The 15,241-nt window shown below is 39.7% G+C and overlaps 3 protein-coding genes and 1 long non-coding RNA gene across 5 annotated transcripts in view; 2 read left to right on the top strand and 2 right to left on the bottom strand.

Annotated features, from left to right (window-relative positions):
* The window catches only part of LOC143899631 (uncharacterized), a 36,863-nt gene extending 33,615 nt beyond the window's left edge, over window positions 1-3,248 (bottom strand). Inside the window, exons 1-2 of the mRNA XM_077410049.1 lie at window positions 3,095-3,248; window positions 1,830-2,322 (exon numbers count right to left, since the gene is read on the bottom strand). Coding sequence (XP_077266175.1) covers window positions 1,830-2,225 — 396 coding nt within the window. The 5' untranslated portion in view covers window positions 2,226-2,322; window positions 3,095-3,248. The remainder of the gene's footprint in view (window positions 1-1,829; window positions 2,323-3,094) is intronic.
* A 2,542-nt stretch (window positions 3,249-5,790) lies between these two features.
* LOC143899618 (dihydrolipoyl dehydrogenase, mitochondrial) lies at window positions 5,791-9,040 on the top strand. Of its 2 annotated transcripts, none has more exons than XM_077410023.1 (7): window positions 5,791-6,053; window positions 6,554-6,839; window positions 6,920-7,286; window positions 7,355-7,699; window positions 7,813-7,904; window positions 8,027-8,352; window positions 8,625-9,040. In XM_077410023.1, the coding sequence occupies exons 1-7, from the start codon at window positions 5,925-5,927 to the stop codon at window positions 8,688-8,690; spliced, it is 1,611 nt and encodes a 536-aa protein (XP_077266149.1). In that variant the 5' UTR covers window positions 5,791-5,924; the 3' UTR covers window positions 8,691-9,040. The 2 variants fall into 2 exon arrangements, with proteins under 2 accessions (XP_077266149.1, XP_077266150.1); XM_077410024.1 differs by having other exon boundaries at window positions 5,793-5,969.
* Window positions 9,041-11,196: 2,156 nt separating this feature from the next.
* Window positions 11,197-15,123, bottom strand: LOC143899627 (prostaglandin reductase 1). The gene is made up of 4 exons (XM_077410044.1): window positions 14,812-15,123; window positions 12,943-13,231; window positions 12,369-12,642; window positions 11,197-11,782 (listed from the first exon to the last, which is right to left on the bottom strand). The coding sequence occupies exons 1-4, from the start codon at window positions 15,083-15,085 to the stop codon at window positions 11,441-11,443; spliced, it is 1,179 nt and encodes a 392-aa protein (XP_077266170.1). The 5' UTR covers window positions 15,086-15,123; the 3' UTR covers window positions 11,197-11,440.
* LOC143899639 (uncharacterized) lies at window positions 12,543-12,942 on the top strand. Its single transcript, XR_013257554.1, has 2 exons — window positions 12,543-12,676; window positions 12,866-12,942. It is a non-coding gene; the product is annotated as an uncharacterized LOC143899639 (long non-coding RNA).
* Window positions 15,124-15,241: the final 118 nt, after the last annotated feature.

The following is a 15,241-nucleotide window of genomic DNA, read 5'->3' as shown; positions in this document are numbered from 1 at the left end:
TGCAATAAATACATTTTTTTTTTTAATACGTAAATTATGATAAACAAATTTTAGTTTTCATTTTATCCTCGATACGGTAGATTAATTATAACGAGAGTAAAATAAGTGTCACGGGGTTTGCACAATCAAAATAACGGACTCGATTTCTTTCGAAGAACTCTTTCGATATCTCCTTTTTAACATTCATTATTATACCTATATATATTCTATACCTCTATTCACTCTCTCTTATACTCCAAATACTTTCATACTTTAATTTAATTTAATTTTCAAAATACGTGAAATTCTATTAAAGTTTATTAAAAATTAAACGGGGAGAAAACTACCGCGTGGGTTTTCAATTTCACTTTATAATTCTCCGAGTTCTCTATATGTAATTTCTACATTTCTCGCACGACCACATTTCCAGATTCTGTTCCCGGTCAACGAAAGTGGAGTTTAATATTGTTCCGGGGAAACAAATCTCGTGCCCGCACACCTCGTTACGTCAACGTCGAAAAAACGTGTCGAGGCGCCGAGATTTCACTTCACCGACAAAAGCGAAGGCCGGCGATTCCGCGCGGACGAGTCCGCTGCCTCTTCGGCGAGGCGCGTGTTGACGCTCCTTCCGATACTTCGGCACGACGAGATTCTCGCCGAGTCGATAGCGCACCTGTAAGACACTCGTCCGTCGGCTGAGAAATACCGTTGTGACCGGACCGGACCGCGCCGGTTCGGTGGCTGACGGTCCCGATACACACGCGGTCTCTCCGTCGGGTTAAATCGAGCGAGATTTTCCCCCCCCCCCCCTGCACAAAAACACGTTCCTTCTCCAGGAAATTTAACGCATTTTTACCGGTTTCGCGCAAAACACTCACTCGTGACTCACGCTCGCGATCGATCGATTGCCCGAACTTTATCTGCGATTTTTGTTGTCGCATGTGCAAGCCGCGTTGTAGTCACGTTTTCCTGATGATATATAGCTGTCGATCGATAACGCTAATTACGGAAATGCGGGTTAAATGCTTCGTATAAAGTATTGAATATCAAAACGCTCGGGAAGTGCGTCGTGAGTCATGTATATAAGAATAGCGAGGTGATTGCAAGTGCGGAGAAAAATTGCGAAGAGAAATTAAAAAAAAAAAGACGACTCTCTCGAGATTGTAGAACGCTTTAAATATCGTTGGATGCGTATCCTTGGATAGATGTGTGATATATATTTAGCTCATCTCCCGGCTATTTTACGAGGATAAGTAAATCAAGAGAGTCGAGAAGAAACGTGGAGTCAATCGATGATCCACATTGTTTCTTGATTCGCGTTGCGGAAAAGCCACAAAATAGTTCATTCGTCAATGTTCACGCTCTTAAAAAATTCCCAAGATTTACGCTTAAGTATATCTCTAAATGAGAACAATCGGCACGCGATTTATTATCTGAGCCTCTCGGAAGTCAACCCGATCAATACTTCGTAGTGTCAAATTATATTCAATTTGAGTCATTTTTAACTATTCCTATAATAGGTCGTCGCTGTTCCTCGATATGTCGTTAATTTAACTAAAACAATCTTAATTTAACTAAACCAAAAAATGGAGTTAAAATAATACTGTTTAAATAATAAATTTTGACACACATAGCAGTTAAAAATAACAAAATGTTTTTTGTTTTTTTAATTCGAAGTATTGGGTTGATTTTTATCCTTTTTAATATTTAACAGGGCACTCTCAAGTTTTTTGCAAGTGTCTCAATTTCAGTGTCAGAAGAAACACAAGATTGGCTCGTTGTATTTTAACGACCGGTTATTTGTCTTCCGGGAGAGGCTCATTCGGTCATGATTGTTCCCACGTATATACCTCGCTCGCCTGATCGCAAGAGGAAGGCACTTTGGCGGAGAGTTCCCTCGGGAGGTCCTCGGTGCTCGCGACGCGCTCGGCCGCGCTTCCGGAATCGTCGTCCGCGTCACCACGCGCGGAACCGGGGGTGACGACGCTTCCCTCGCCGTCGTCGCCGTCCTTCTCCCTCGTCCGCTGCTCGTGCCTCGAGAGCAGCTCGCGCTGCTTCTGGAAGAACTCGGGCTCGCTGAAGCACTTCTCGAGGCTGACGGCGCGCTGGAGGGCCGTCGGCGAGCTCGGGGTCGAGCGCGAGAACTCGAGCTCGTCCCGCAGCAGGTTCTCTGCGCTCTTGTTGCATATTCGCGGCGGGTCCTGGTCGCGGAACGTCCGGCGTTGGCCCTTCGATACCTCGCACATCGCGACGCTAACCAGATAATGCTCGTCGCCGGGAGAAAGCCGCGCGGCGCGCGTCCAGCGACATTTCACGCGAGCATTTATCGGACCAGCGCAGCGGCTGAAAGAATTTCAATAATTGTTATGGATCAACGAGGAGATTCGCTTGGCGAAAGGATATTTTGAAACAGAAAAGGGCACTTCTCTCGAAGCTTTCGTATCGCCATCGAGATACCTGATTTTATTTCATAAATGATCACCTGGGCTGATTTTTACACCACAATTAATAGTCAATGTTATTAATTACATATTGCATATTTTTGATTGTTCTATAATTTATTAATATTCGAGGACAATGTATATAAATTTACTCAAACATTTTTCCTGAAAAAAAATAAGAAGGCACCAAAAAATATTTTAAAAACGATAGAAGCACACGTTATACAAAATTACTGTGACGTCAGCTTTATTTTTTCGATATACCGGGGTGTAAAAATCACCTCAGGCGTGAAGCTTCGAATTATCTCGCGGAGTTTCGTTTCGTCGCTCCTTTCCACACGAGCATCATCGACGGAGATACATCGACGTTAATTTTAGAAGACGCTGCAGCGTTGGCCTCTGTCCTCGATTCGAAAACAAATCCACTTTCCCAACGGCGAATTGTCCGGCGATAATAAATCGAGCCATACGCCGGCAGCTAAATATATAACCTCAGGGGTGCGTATATGAACACCACTCGATATCTCGTCGATCGCACCCGTTCGCGGCGCGTGGGAACTTACGGCATCCCCGAAAGAAGGGACGCCTGGGGACGCGCGACACCGCGTATACGACGCTCCCCGTTTATCGTTAACGCGTGGAGAGAATTCGCACCCAGGGTGGACTGGACTTACCTGTCCCGTCTAAGCCGCGACGAGTACGAGGTCCTTCACCCGGCTCGGATCCTTCGCGGAGGACGCAGCCGCGCGGCACTCCGATTCCGCGAGTCGCGACGTGACGCGCGCAGACACCACCGTACGCGAGACTACGGACTACCTCTCCGCAAGGGACGGCGGCCGGCCACCCCGCGTGCGTCATGCGGAAGGACATCTGTTGCCCCTTTGCCCGCGACACCCCCTCGGCGAGCGAGCAAGACGCTCTCGCCCCTCCTACCGCTCTCACCGTCCCTCGTTCTCTCTCGCACGTACGCGGGATCGTTACGCTCGCACCACGCACGCGTGATGTGTGTACATACAGGGTGGCGCGTGGAAATGCAAGCCCGGCGCCGCGCCGATGTCGATGAAGGGTGTACATACAACGCGTCATTATTACGGCGGTACAAGTCGCTCTGTCGATGACTTGTAATATATTTGTCTTTCTAATATAATAAATTCAACTCGTATCATGATGACATTATGTGATTCCAATCGCAGAAACACCGACATTTATGTGTACACGTTCTTGTCAATTTTTTGGATATTACCGACACAAGAAAAACGGACAATATTCGCCACAATATTTTTCATTTCTCATTCTTTCTCTTCGCCTCATTTAATTGCTGTGGATTTAAATAGGGTAAAATGTAATTAAAGGAAAAATTATAAATCATTTTTTTTTCTAACTTTATTAAAAATTTTTCCCCGCGCGAAGAAATTAAAATAAGGATTAAAATAATTTACTAAAATGCAGCTTTCAGCACTTTAGTCAGTCTATTCGGGATTTATAATCGATTGCTTGCTTTTCTTTTTAAAATTCATGCAAGAGGGGGCCCTTCGAGACTCGTTTACAATACTGCTTATTCATCTGTCTCTTTCTTCCTGCCCTTCCCTTATCCCCCGCTCTTTATCTATATTCTACCACCGCGGTCCCTTTATTATATTATCTCATCTTCTCTTTCTCTCTAATTATCCCCCTATTTCCTTGCCTCTCTCTTCTCGAGTTTCGCTCTTCGCCCTTTCATCCCCTTATCGCCCCAATTCACGCTCCCTTCCTCTCTCCGTCATTTTTTTTCCTTCCCTTTTCGCTACGCTTCCCCTCTCTCCCCTCTCCACCGCGCAGTCCTTCCGATCTACCCTACGTACGGAGGAACAAAAAAAGGAAAAGGAAAATCGTGCGGGGCTCGTCGTGAATTATAACCGACGCGGGGGATGCACAGGCGAGACGACGCTGGCGGCGTCGCGACGCCACCTAAAATGCTCATGCGTCAATCGATCCGCGACTTTCGCCGAAGGAAGAAATTCTTGCCCCGGCGCGGGGTCTTTATCAATCGCCAAAAGTTCGTCCTCTACCCTCGATCTTGCTTCCTTTGAAGCCGCAAAATGTAACAGCTCAATTCTCATCTCGCAGACGCGAATCACGGCGCGAATAACAGATTTTTCTTTTCCCTTCTGTAGGTTATTGTTCGCAAAAATGACACGTTGCGTATTGTTTATCCACGTTCCGAATGACTAAAATTCAATTTATGATAAATAAGTGGAACTTTTGTAAAACTGCTGAAAAATTAATAATCGCAAAATCGAAAGTACAAGTATTACGTTTCGTAAAAGGGAATAACCGCCTTTATTAAAGCACACATTTATCTTTTATGAATTTTAAGAATTATCCCTCACGTTTAAATTTATATACGTAACGAAGTGATACAAACTGTACTCTGGTTTTAAAAGATAACTCGAGAGATAACTTTACACAAGAACAATTTTATTCTCCAAAAGAATTCCATTTTGCTTCATAAACAATTAAATAATTCTGAAACAACGATTCGCATCACTGTGTATCAACCTTTAACGTTTTAATAAATTATCTAGAGGACTAATACATTATTATTATTGATTAGAGTTTGGCGTCAAGTGGGGAAGAGGAAAGAAAGGAAAGGAAGAAAACACGTTTATTTAGACATGTTGGAGAAATGTTGCTGAAGGGCCACTTACCCTGAGATAAGGTAAACTTTCCAAACATTGAGAGAAGTCTTATTCAGTTCCCAGTTAGAATTATATAAATCGAATTAAGCGTTTTGCACAATTGTTCAAACCATCGTCCGAAAATTCAGTTTTGTATATATTGACTTCGTAAGTATTATATATCTTTCTTTGTTAATTATATCTTATCGCCTAATTGCTTAAGGAATACTTGTAAAAATATTAAAGCATGCTACGAGAATCGAGAATCTGCGTTATTTTAATAACTGTAATTTGGCAAAGTCTCGTCTTAAAGTTAATAGAAATCGCAAAATCAAAGTCGCATGAACGATCTTGCGACTTCCATCTTACGTTGTCGCAATCTCCAGATACACCGGTACATCTCATATATAATCGTTTTCTTTCGTAGGTTATCATAAAAAAATAGCAGATGTAAGCGATTTTCATCGACGTTGGTAACGGATAAAATAGGTAAAATAGACCACGCACACTCGATTATTCTTCGAGCTCAAGGAGAATAATCGACTGTGATTGGTCTATTTTCTTACAGCCTTAACGATTACGACTTTGTTACGTGCAATATGGCCTTTTTATAACCTTCCTTCTAACGCCAACCGCTTGACGGGATCCCTGGCGCCATCTCTCGGCGTGATCCTTGAACTAGGTGCATTCTACGACCGCGCGAGAATTATCGGCACCCCGCCACCCCGCGAGGCGAACCTGTCGCAATAACCGGTACGGTAGGCCTTTCCGTTTCACTGCCGCGAATCTTTTTCCCTTTGCATCCCTTCCGTTCGGCGTCAGGGATTCGAGGTTGTGTTTTGAAAGTATGATGCAAGCCAGCATTTGGAACTTGGTGACCACGTCGATCAGGGTGAGTAACGGACGACCGGATGATTCACGTAGGACGATTGTTTCACTCGGATATCTCTTTCGTAACGTCTCGTCGCCAGGCCAGGTCAGCGTGGTTATCTTTTCAGTCAATTAGTGAGAATCTTTGATGATCATTCCTGAAAAGATCTCATCAGTTGTATCTTTAGATTCTTAAGAAATCCTCGGAATTCCTGTATTATGCATAATGGCAGCTTCACGGATTGGTTATGTCATTGCTCTCTCTGTGTGTTGGTGACGTTGGTGTATGTACCACCGAAATCTGTTCTTTTCAGCTGTTCTCCGGTAACGCCTTCTGCACTCAAAAATGAAATTTTGAAGAGAAAAGGAAAAATATTGAATGAGAACAGAGAAGGCGTAGCTGAATAATGACAGAACGATACCACAGGATGATAAGAGTTTTTAAATAGACTTTTAATTTTATTTATCATCATTGATATTTTATATTAATTTATTTTACATTAATATCATTTATATTTCCTTGTTCCTGAATTGTCAGCAGTTTTCCTCGCCAAATGTGTGCAAATGTTGTAATATATAATTTCTTTTCTTTTCGTTTCCTTTCAGCCAACATGCATAAAGCGTGTTCTACCTGGCATAACAAGTACCCAGCGGCGCAGGTACGCCAGTACGCTGGACGCAGATGTAGTGGTGATCGGGGCTGGTCCCGGTGGATACGTAGCTGCGATTAAAGCTGCGCAATTGGGCATGAAGACTGTATGCGTGGAGAAGGAGCCGACTCTAGGTGGCACGTGTCTCAATGTTGGATGCATTCCGTCGAAGTCACTTTTAAACAATTCACATTATTATCACATGGCGCACAGTGGAGATTTAGCGAACCGTGGAGTTGCCGGTGAGTAACCTGAGCAAGACGAATTCTTTTGTGGGAAGTGTCATGTTATCGGACAATAAAACACGAATGACTCTTTGCAGTATCGAATGTTCAATTGAACCTCGAAAAGCTCATGGAACAAAAAACGAACGTGGTTAAAGCCTTGACCGGTGGTATAGCGGGTCTGTTTAAGAAAAACAAGGTCGAGTGGGTCAAGGGTCATGGAAAGATCACAGGCAAGAACCAAGTCACTGCCCTAAAGCCTGACGGATCGGTGGAATCTACTATCAACGCGAAGAATATTCTGATAGCGACCGGTAGCGAAGTCACGCCTTTCGCCGGCATCGAGATCGACGAGAAACAGGTTGTGTCCTCGACGGGTGCGCTGTCGCTCAGTGAAGTTCCCAAGAGGCTCATTGTCATCGGAGCTGGAGTCATTGGATTGGAATTGGGCTCAGTTTGGCAAAGGTAATGCGCTAAATTCGCTTTTAACGCAAAAACTCGTGCACTCTCGCTAAAAATTATCATTTTTACAGACTGGGTTCCGATGTAACGGCCGTTGAATTCATGCCGACGATCGGTGGCATGGGCATCGACGGGGAGGTCAGTAAAAGCATGCAGAAGATACTCGCGAAACAAGGACTGAAGTTCAAACTGGGAACGAAAGTCACGGCTGCTAGCAAGCGTGGCAATGAGATCGTGGTTTCCGTTGAGGACGCAAAGGACTCCAACAAAAAGGAGGACTTGGCGTGCGATGTGTTGTTGGTGTGCGTCGGCAGGAGGCCGTACACGCAAAACTTAGGTCTCGAAGATCTGGGCATCGAGAGGGACGAAAAGGGAAGAATACCCGTGAACAATAGATTCCAGACGGTAGTGCCTAGGTAACTATGAAATTTTTAAATCGGAATTGAACTGTCATTCGACTTTAAATCCCTCCAATATATCTGTGATAAAATATGATTTCGAATAACTAATTCCATAATTAAATTCACAGTATTTACGCTATCGGTGACTGCATTCACGGACCAATGCTGGCTCACAAAGCTGAGGACGAGGGCATAATCACAGTGGAAGGTATTGCCGGAGGTAAGTGTTAATTGTAATTTAAATACGACTCATCTCATTTTAGTGCTACAGATACAAATACGAACTTGCTTTTTTTTTTTTTTTACTCAATCTGATTAAATGTGGATTATCTTGCGATGCAGGCGCGGTTCACATAGACTACAACTGCGTGCCGAGCGTGATATACACGCATCCGGAAGTGGGTTGGGTCGGCAAGACGGAGGAAGATCTGAAGAAGGAGGGCATCGACTACAAGGTCGGCAAGTTTCCGTTTATGGCGAACTCCCGAGCGAAGACGAATCTCGAGACGGACGGCTTTGCGAAGGTACTCGCCGACAGCAACACGGACAAGATCCTGGGCGTACACATGATCGGACCGGCTGCGGGAGAGCTCATCAACGAGGCGGTTCTCGCGATGGAGTACGGCGCCAGCGCGGAAGACGTTGCCCGCGTATGCCACGCACATCCAGTAAGTATTTAACGTCAATTTTATACTAAGCAGCTTCATTTTTTGCACATGACATCTTTCCACGATTAATTCTCCATGTCTAGAAATTTTATGCAAAAAAGAAAGAACAGATTAAAAATAATCTCTAATCATTTAAGTCATATCACTTAGTATATTCGACTGTTAGGGTCTCACTGAAATTGACTTTAAACTAAAAAATTGAGAAAAAAGATTTAAATAAATTATTTTATCGGGCATGTTTTATGACACGCATTTCCTCTTCTTTCTTTCAGACGTGCGCCGAAGCGCTCAGAGAAGCTCATCTGGCAGCTTACTTCGGCAAACCTATCAACTTTTAAATTTCTATGGAGAATAAGCGAATCATCACACTTGTTAGTCTATATCCTAATGCGTTTAGCACTAAACGTGCCTGTCTTCTTTCAAAGTTTATTGAGATAATACATTTCGTGGACAGACACGTTTATGCTCCCCGCTAAACGCGTATATATGATTTACGCGGCTCTATACTTCACATCGTAGCCTGGATCTAGTCTACGTATCAACGTACATTGCGCGAACCGTAGCGCGTTGTATAAGGGGGATTACGATTGTAAATAAAAGCTGGAAGCCATTATACCTAGAGATATATAAGTTTATCTCTGGTGATTATTGTATTTATTAAGAATAAACGAAAGATGCGGCATTATAATATATCTCGTATTCTTTAAAAATTGTTCCAAAAGAAGATAAAAAGATATATATATATACATGTAAAATAACAGGTGAAAAATAAAGAAAGAGAGTGAAATAAAAGTGTGCAACAGAGAAAGCTCTTGAGCAAATTATAAAAAAATAAATAAAAATCCTTGCGTGTCAAAACTAAAAAATATATTGTTTGCTTAAATTTTATCGAGGGTTGTGTCTATAAATTTTTATTAAAATCGACTTGGTTCAAATTTATCTTTCATATTTCTAGAAAGAAATGAACATTTAATTGCAATCGTAGATACATTTTGCATTTCTTTTGATTATAAAATATACAAAATAATTTTTAATGACTCAGTCATCGTTTCAACGTTGTTTTCGCTATCAGAGAGAGAGAGAGAGAAGTTTGAGAATGGACTTGCCGGCATTTTAGATAGAACCCGTCTCTCTATGTGTGCACAAAATATGCATTAATATTTCGCGCGATTAATGCACTTCACGTGTTTACGATCTTCCATCTGAAAGATCATAAAAATTATTAGAAGAATTTATTTGGATAAGAGGTTAGATGGGAATTAGATTTTTCGGCATCGAAAACCTCGGTAAAATCATCTGAAGTAGCAGAAAAGCACGTCAGGCAAGGAGGTTGTTACAAAGATATTCCGAGCGAAGTTTGCCGCCTCGTATCGACCGCGGTCATTGGAGCGCGTGGAGGCCTGCAGCCCCTTCTGGTCGTACCTTGATCGGTCGAAACTGTACAACAAAATAAAGCACAAGAACGAACCTTGCATAGCATTTGATAGTTTTTTGGACGTAGAAAACGATCCCGTTTGCCAAATTGCTCTTTTACATCACAATTTTGAGATATTTGCAGTTAAAGTTGCAAAAATGGGCTATTTTAGTGTATTTTGGCATATTATAACTGCGATATGTGACGTATCGGAGAATTTTAAGCGCAATCAAAATTATGTTGTTAGGACTTTCAGCCCTTAAAATAAATTTTTTGTGTTGCTTATGACACGGTTGAAAAGATATTAATGATTAACGTATAAGAGTATATTGCATCAAAGTTGCGACTTATATGCGACCCGGTCGTGTTTCGCGTCATGCGAAAGAGTGTAAAATTATTGCGCTCATCTGCCGGCTGTAATCAGCCGGCGATAGAAGAAGTATTTCTCCTTCCTGTCGTTGGCTTTGCCGCCAGAATGGATTTGGCCAAAAAAGGTGAGGTTGAACTGGCCAGAAGAAATAAGAGGAAGAGAATCTACACAAGGTAGGTTGGTGTTTAACACTATGGACGCATTACAATGTTCCAATTGTTTAATTATAATTTAATATTAACATGTGAAATTTCTGTTTTAGCATTATTATGTTTATTAATTATATTCGTTTAAATTACTAATCATTTATTCATAATCGACATATTATACAAGACGCGGCAACTTTTACTTCTCGTTAAAATATACACCATAAAATTTGAAAAATCTCATAATATACATGTATTTTTTCGAAACAGCGAGATATATCTTACATTGCTTTGTTAAATAATTTATTTAATTATTTAATAGAGTTTTTACAAAAGTGTGTGTTAATGAACAAGCATTGTGTCAATGTATATTTTTGAAACTTGCATAATGTTGGCTGAATTCCAAGCTTCGTTTTTCTCATCGATCATTTTCTAACAACATTTTAAAATTGTTCGTCGTCTAATTCTTTTTGATAAAGCATTCTTAATCGCAAAACATTGCCAAAATATAAAGATGTTTATAAAGTTGTCTTTCAAAATTAATTTTCTATTTTATGAAATAATGATCGAAGAATTAACAATAAGATAATAACAAGTTTATATAATAATTTATTGTTAGTTTCATAATTATGTCATTTTATATGGTAATAGGAATTTTTCTCATGGGAAAGAAAAGCACAAAGATTTTATATAAAATATTCTTTATTGACCAAACTTTATATTTTATCACACGTTACACAATATGAAAAATTATCTAGATGTCAATTATATAATGATACATATATAATTAATATATAGATAATTTTTTATAATCTTGTTTTCTTTTATTGTAAATTGTAAAATCCAAAGATACTATACAAACTGCTTGACAAGTAAAAAAAACTGGCTATTCTTTCTATTTTTGAAAACGAATGTTTGATGATTATATATGTGTTAATTAATTCTGGTCTTTTAAATGTCTAAACGCTTGATCAATATTAACAAACGCGTTAAGGATGCTACAAAATATTCGCAGAATACAAAGTTCAAAGCGCACTTTTTTTCAATATTTCAAGAATATGAAAAACAATTTGCAAATGCAGTTATGGAATTACGAGCGAACGGGAATATTTATAAGAAGTATTAGCCAATCAACAACGCCGATCGCTACGTTGATGTCTACGCTTGGACGATCGCTTTTCCGATGTTCTCGCCGCGCAGCATGCCGATGAACGCATCGAACATGTTCTCGAAGCCTTTTGTCACGGTCTCGCGGTAGTGGAGCTTGCCCTCGCGTATCAAACGCAAGTTCTGCACGATTCCCTCGTTCCAACGATCATTCCAGCGTGTAACAACGAAACCCTCAATCTTCAATTGGTTGAACACTATCGTGGGTTGCAGGATCCCGCACTTGGGCAAGGACGAGGCGTCCGCGTCGTAGCTCGAGATGCTGCCGCACACGGCTACCCGGCCGAATTGCCTCATCTGGTACATGACCGTGCTAGAAATCTCTCCGCCAACCTGCAAAGTTAATTAACAAAGTTTCGGCTCGATGCTAACCACAGGAGAGAAGGTATAATATAGTTTATTTTTTCAATCGGTTCTAAAATGATATTTTAACACTAAAGCTACCAATGCAGTTAAAATAACTATAATTAAATTGAAAAGTTAAAATAATTTTAAACAACTGTAATAAAAAAACACCACTCAAATTTATATTTAAAAAAAATATGTACGTACATTTTCTGAGTTCTTCTATATGACTTTCATCACAATGATTAAATCGATCGATTTATTTTTCCCTTCATCCCTTTTTTCAAAGATATATATATGTATAGTATTATTTAAATATAGTAAAAACTAATCGTAATAATTTGTTAATAGTTCCACTGTTAACAAATTATTACGAAACAGACTTTGACAGATTGCAACATGATAATTTTAAAAGTTACAGCAAACGATGATCTTTAACGCTTTCGCTGAGAAAAATTCTGTCAAGGAGCTTATTGGAAGTATATATAAATAAAGGTTGAAAAGCGATGATCTATGCACCGTGTTTAATTGAGCGAAATAAAACGCGCGATAACTTAATTATATCAACACGTACGTTATCGAAGTAGCAATCCACGCCGTGCGGAGCGGCTTTGCGTATGCTGGCCGCGATCGGCATGGTCTTGTAATTGATGGCGGAATCGAAACCCAATTCCTCGGTGAGCCACTTGCACTTCTCGTCGGAGCCGCATATGCCGATGACAGTCAGGCCCAGATTCTTGGCGATCTGGCCTACGTGCGAGCCGACCGCACCTGCGGCTCCGGTGATGACGATTGTTTCGCCGGGCTTCGGTTTGCATATTTCCATCAAGCCGAAATATGCCGTGTTCCTGCAAAGAGAGATTTCCGTGTAAATAATTTACTGTATGTATTTTTCTTCTTGTTATTGACATATTGGAAATGTCTCATAAAAAAGAATTAATTTTTATCTCGAACAGGAATTTTTATTTTATATATACTCTGGCACCGATTTACATAATTTAAACAAAAGCTCGAAGTTCAAGTGCATATAAATAACTCAGAAACGTGTTTTATGTTTTATGTGACGATAAGCAAGACGATAAGCAAGTGCATGTCATTTATACCAAGGCGTATATTCGTGCGTAAACATGTTTGCGAAAATTGTTTACCCCGGCATTCCCAGCACGCCTAGGCCAAGGGACGCCGGCAGATCGCCCATGTCCGGCAAAATGTACGGCTGTTGTAACGCCGTATCATCGACGACATTCGGATTGACTATCGTGTGAGTTCTCCAACCCAGGCTTGCGACGATCTTCTTGCCGACCGGAAAATCCGGGTTCTTAGATTCTATGATCTTGGCGATCTGACCGCCGATCATCGTGATCCCGAGCGGGAATCTTTGCACGTACGGTCTCATGTATGGGTCCACCGAAAAGTATTCGGCTTCCACGAGATATTCTGAATAAAAAAGTAAAATTATTTTATCAAGAGATAATTTGTTATGGCTAATAAAATTAATTTGATATCAATAATTAAGAGAATAGATCGAGTACTGTGTGTGATCTCAATTTAACTATTAATATTAGTAAAGTATTTATTGTTATTATTATATTATTATTATTATTATTTAAAAATATATTAATAATTAAGTTAATTATTTAATCATTAATATTATTACTGACTTATATCTCAAAGTAAAAATAGAATTATATATTTTGAATGACATATAAGTACCATTTTGCTATCGTCTTCATTTTTTAAATGCTAAATTGTCTCATTCTTCCTTATCTATGTTCTGTAATAATGCATATGGCATTATTAAAAGTCAGTTCTCACTGTCGATCAAGTCACGATCCAGTCACCGTCCAGTCACGATCCGATAAAAATTCGTTGCCATTAATTCGTTAACATAAACTCAATGCAAACTCGAAAAAAGCATTGTATTTAATAATGGCAACAATTTTTTTATCGGACCGTGACTTGACCGCTAGTGAGAATTTTCGAAACTAATAAATAACAACTTAATGTAAACCAATTTAAATTTATGATTACTTGCACTTGAGAATTATTTGTATATTTTGTATAAATAATCCACAGTCCAGAAAATTATATATTACGGCAGAAAATGTAAAGAGAAGACAAAAGTCGAGCAATTCGCTGACAGTCTTACAATCCATTACAGAACGAAATAATTCGTTTATCAAAAAATTAATACTATATCAATATTTATATGAAAGTTATATCTTGCCGATGCGCCTCAAACACAAAACATATAATATATGCATAAATTACTTGCGCTATATAAATTAACGCGCTTGTTCGATGAAATATTCAATACTATATATCTATTCAATATTATTCTAAATTCTCTCTAAGTTCTTATCGCAGTAACATCATTATACGATTGATTATTGTGCGAAATGTGATTCGTCATCGTGCGCTTATTTGCCTCGCTTTATACTCGAAATGTCGTATATATATATTTTTTTAAGTATAAATATTAGATATCTCTCCTACCGACAACACAGTCATATAAACTAATCAATAAAATAGATAATATAATATTTAATTGTCTAATTTCAAGCTAACAAATGTAAAAAATTCACAATTAACTTATAACAAATAAATTAATGAAAAATATAATATGAAAGATTGACTGAATTTTGATAACTGTGCACACAATCTCACATAATAGTAAAGATTAAAAACTCTCAATCTCGTAATTAATTTAATAAATTTTCATTATGATATATATGAATGTTTAATATTAACTATAATATGTATATGTATATATAATCGTCAGACAAACAAATATTATATTAATATGATAGATATATAACTTGGTAATTTATAACAAATGAAAGTTTCTTTGTAATTCATTTTTTTCTCTTAGAGAAGAATGTTCGTGCAGAGATATAGAAAGCGTAATAGGATAATCACACTTGCATGTCAGTCACACGCTTATAATAACACCCTCGATGACACGCTCACGGACACATATTCGCACAATGTTGTGACAATTACGTAATTTCTCTTACCTCCATTCTTCAACGGCGGCAGCTCTTCTTCCACCAGTTTTAAATCCGTCGGTTTCGCATCGTTCACGAAATGACTCACCACCACATACTTTCTCGCCTTCACCATCTCGCGTAAATGCGTCGAGAACTTTCGGGTCCAGGGGCTCCTTGTGTTCAATCTCGTTGCTGTAACGTCGTTAACGTTGTCGCGAAAGGGACGAGCAATTACGGTCGCGTTGAAGTGATGCCGACCCCACGACAGCTCGCGCTGCACTACTTTGAACAGTTTGAACATGTTCTCTACTACGATCGTCTTTATATTCACACACGAGTCGTTTGAAACGCGCGTACACGCATATAGGTAGGATTTCCCTCTTATAGTTGAAGAGGGGGAACCAGTCTGACGAAGATTATCAGTACCAGTTGTCCGGCTCGGGAACAGTTTGAATTA

Source organism: Temnothorax americanus, unplaced genomic scaffold (genome assembly GCF_048541705.1).
Source record: "Temnothorax americanus isolate GAGA-0224 unplaced genomic scaffold, ASM4854170v1 Scaffold28, whole genome shotgun sequence".
Lineage (NCBI taxonomy): Eukaryota > Metazoa > Arthropoda > Insecta > Hymenoptera > Formicidae > Temnothorax > Temnothorax americanus.
This window is presented reverse-complemented; position numbering and strand designations above follow the sequence as displayed.

Bases quoted from the DNA above. Each gene is read 5' to 3' on its own strand.
- LOC143899627 (XM_077410044.1), bottom strand. From the start codon at position 15,085: ATGTTCAAACTGTTCAAAGTAGTGCAGCGCGAGCTGTCGTGGGGTCGG. The intron at 13,232-14,811 runs GTAAGAGAAATT...TTTTTTATTCAG, and splicing joins GCCGCCGTTGAAGAATGGAG to AATATCTCGTGGAAGCCGAA. The intron at 12,643-12,942 runs GTAAACAATTTT...CTCTCTTTGCAG, and splicing joins GGCGTGCTGGGAATGCCGGG to GAACACGGCATATTTCGGCT.
- LOC143899618 (XM_077410023.1), top strand. From the start codon at position 5,925: ATGATGCAAGCCAGCATTTGGAACTTGGTGACCACGTCGATCAGGGTG. The intron at 6,840-6,919 runs GTGAGTAACCTG...GACTCTTTGCAG, and splicing joins AGCGAACCGTGGAGTTGCCG to TATCGAATGTTCAATTGAAC. The intron at 7,287-7,354 runs GTAATGCGCTAA...TCATTTTTACAG, and splicing joins TTGGGCTCAGTTTGGCAAAG to ACTGGGTTCCGATGTAACGG.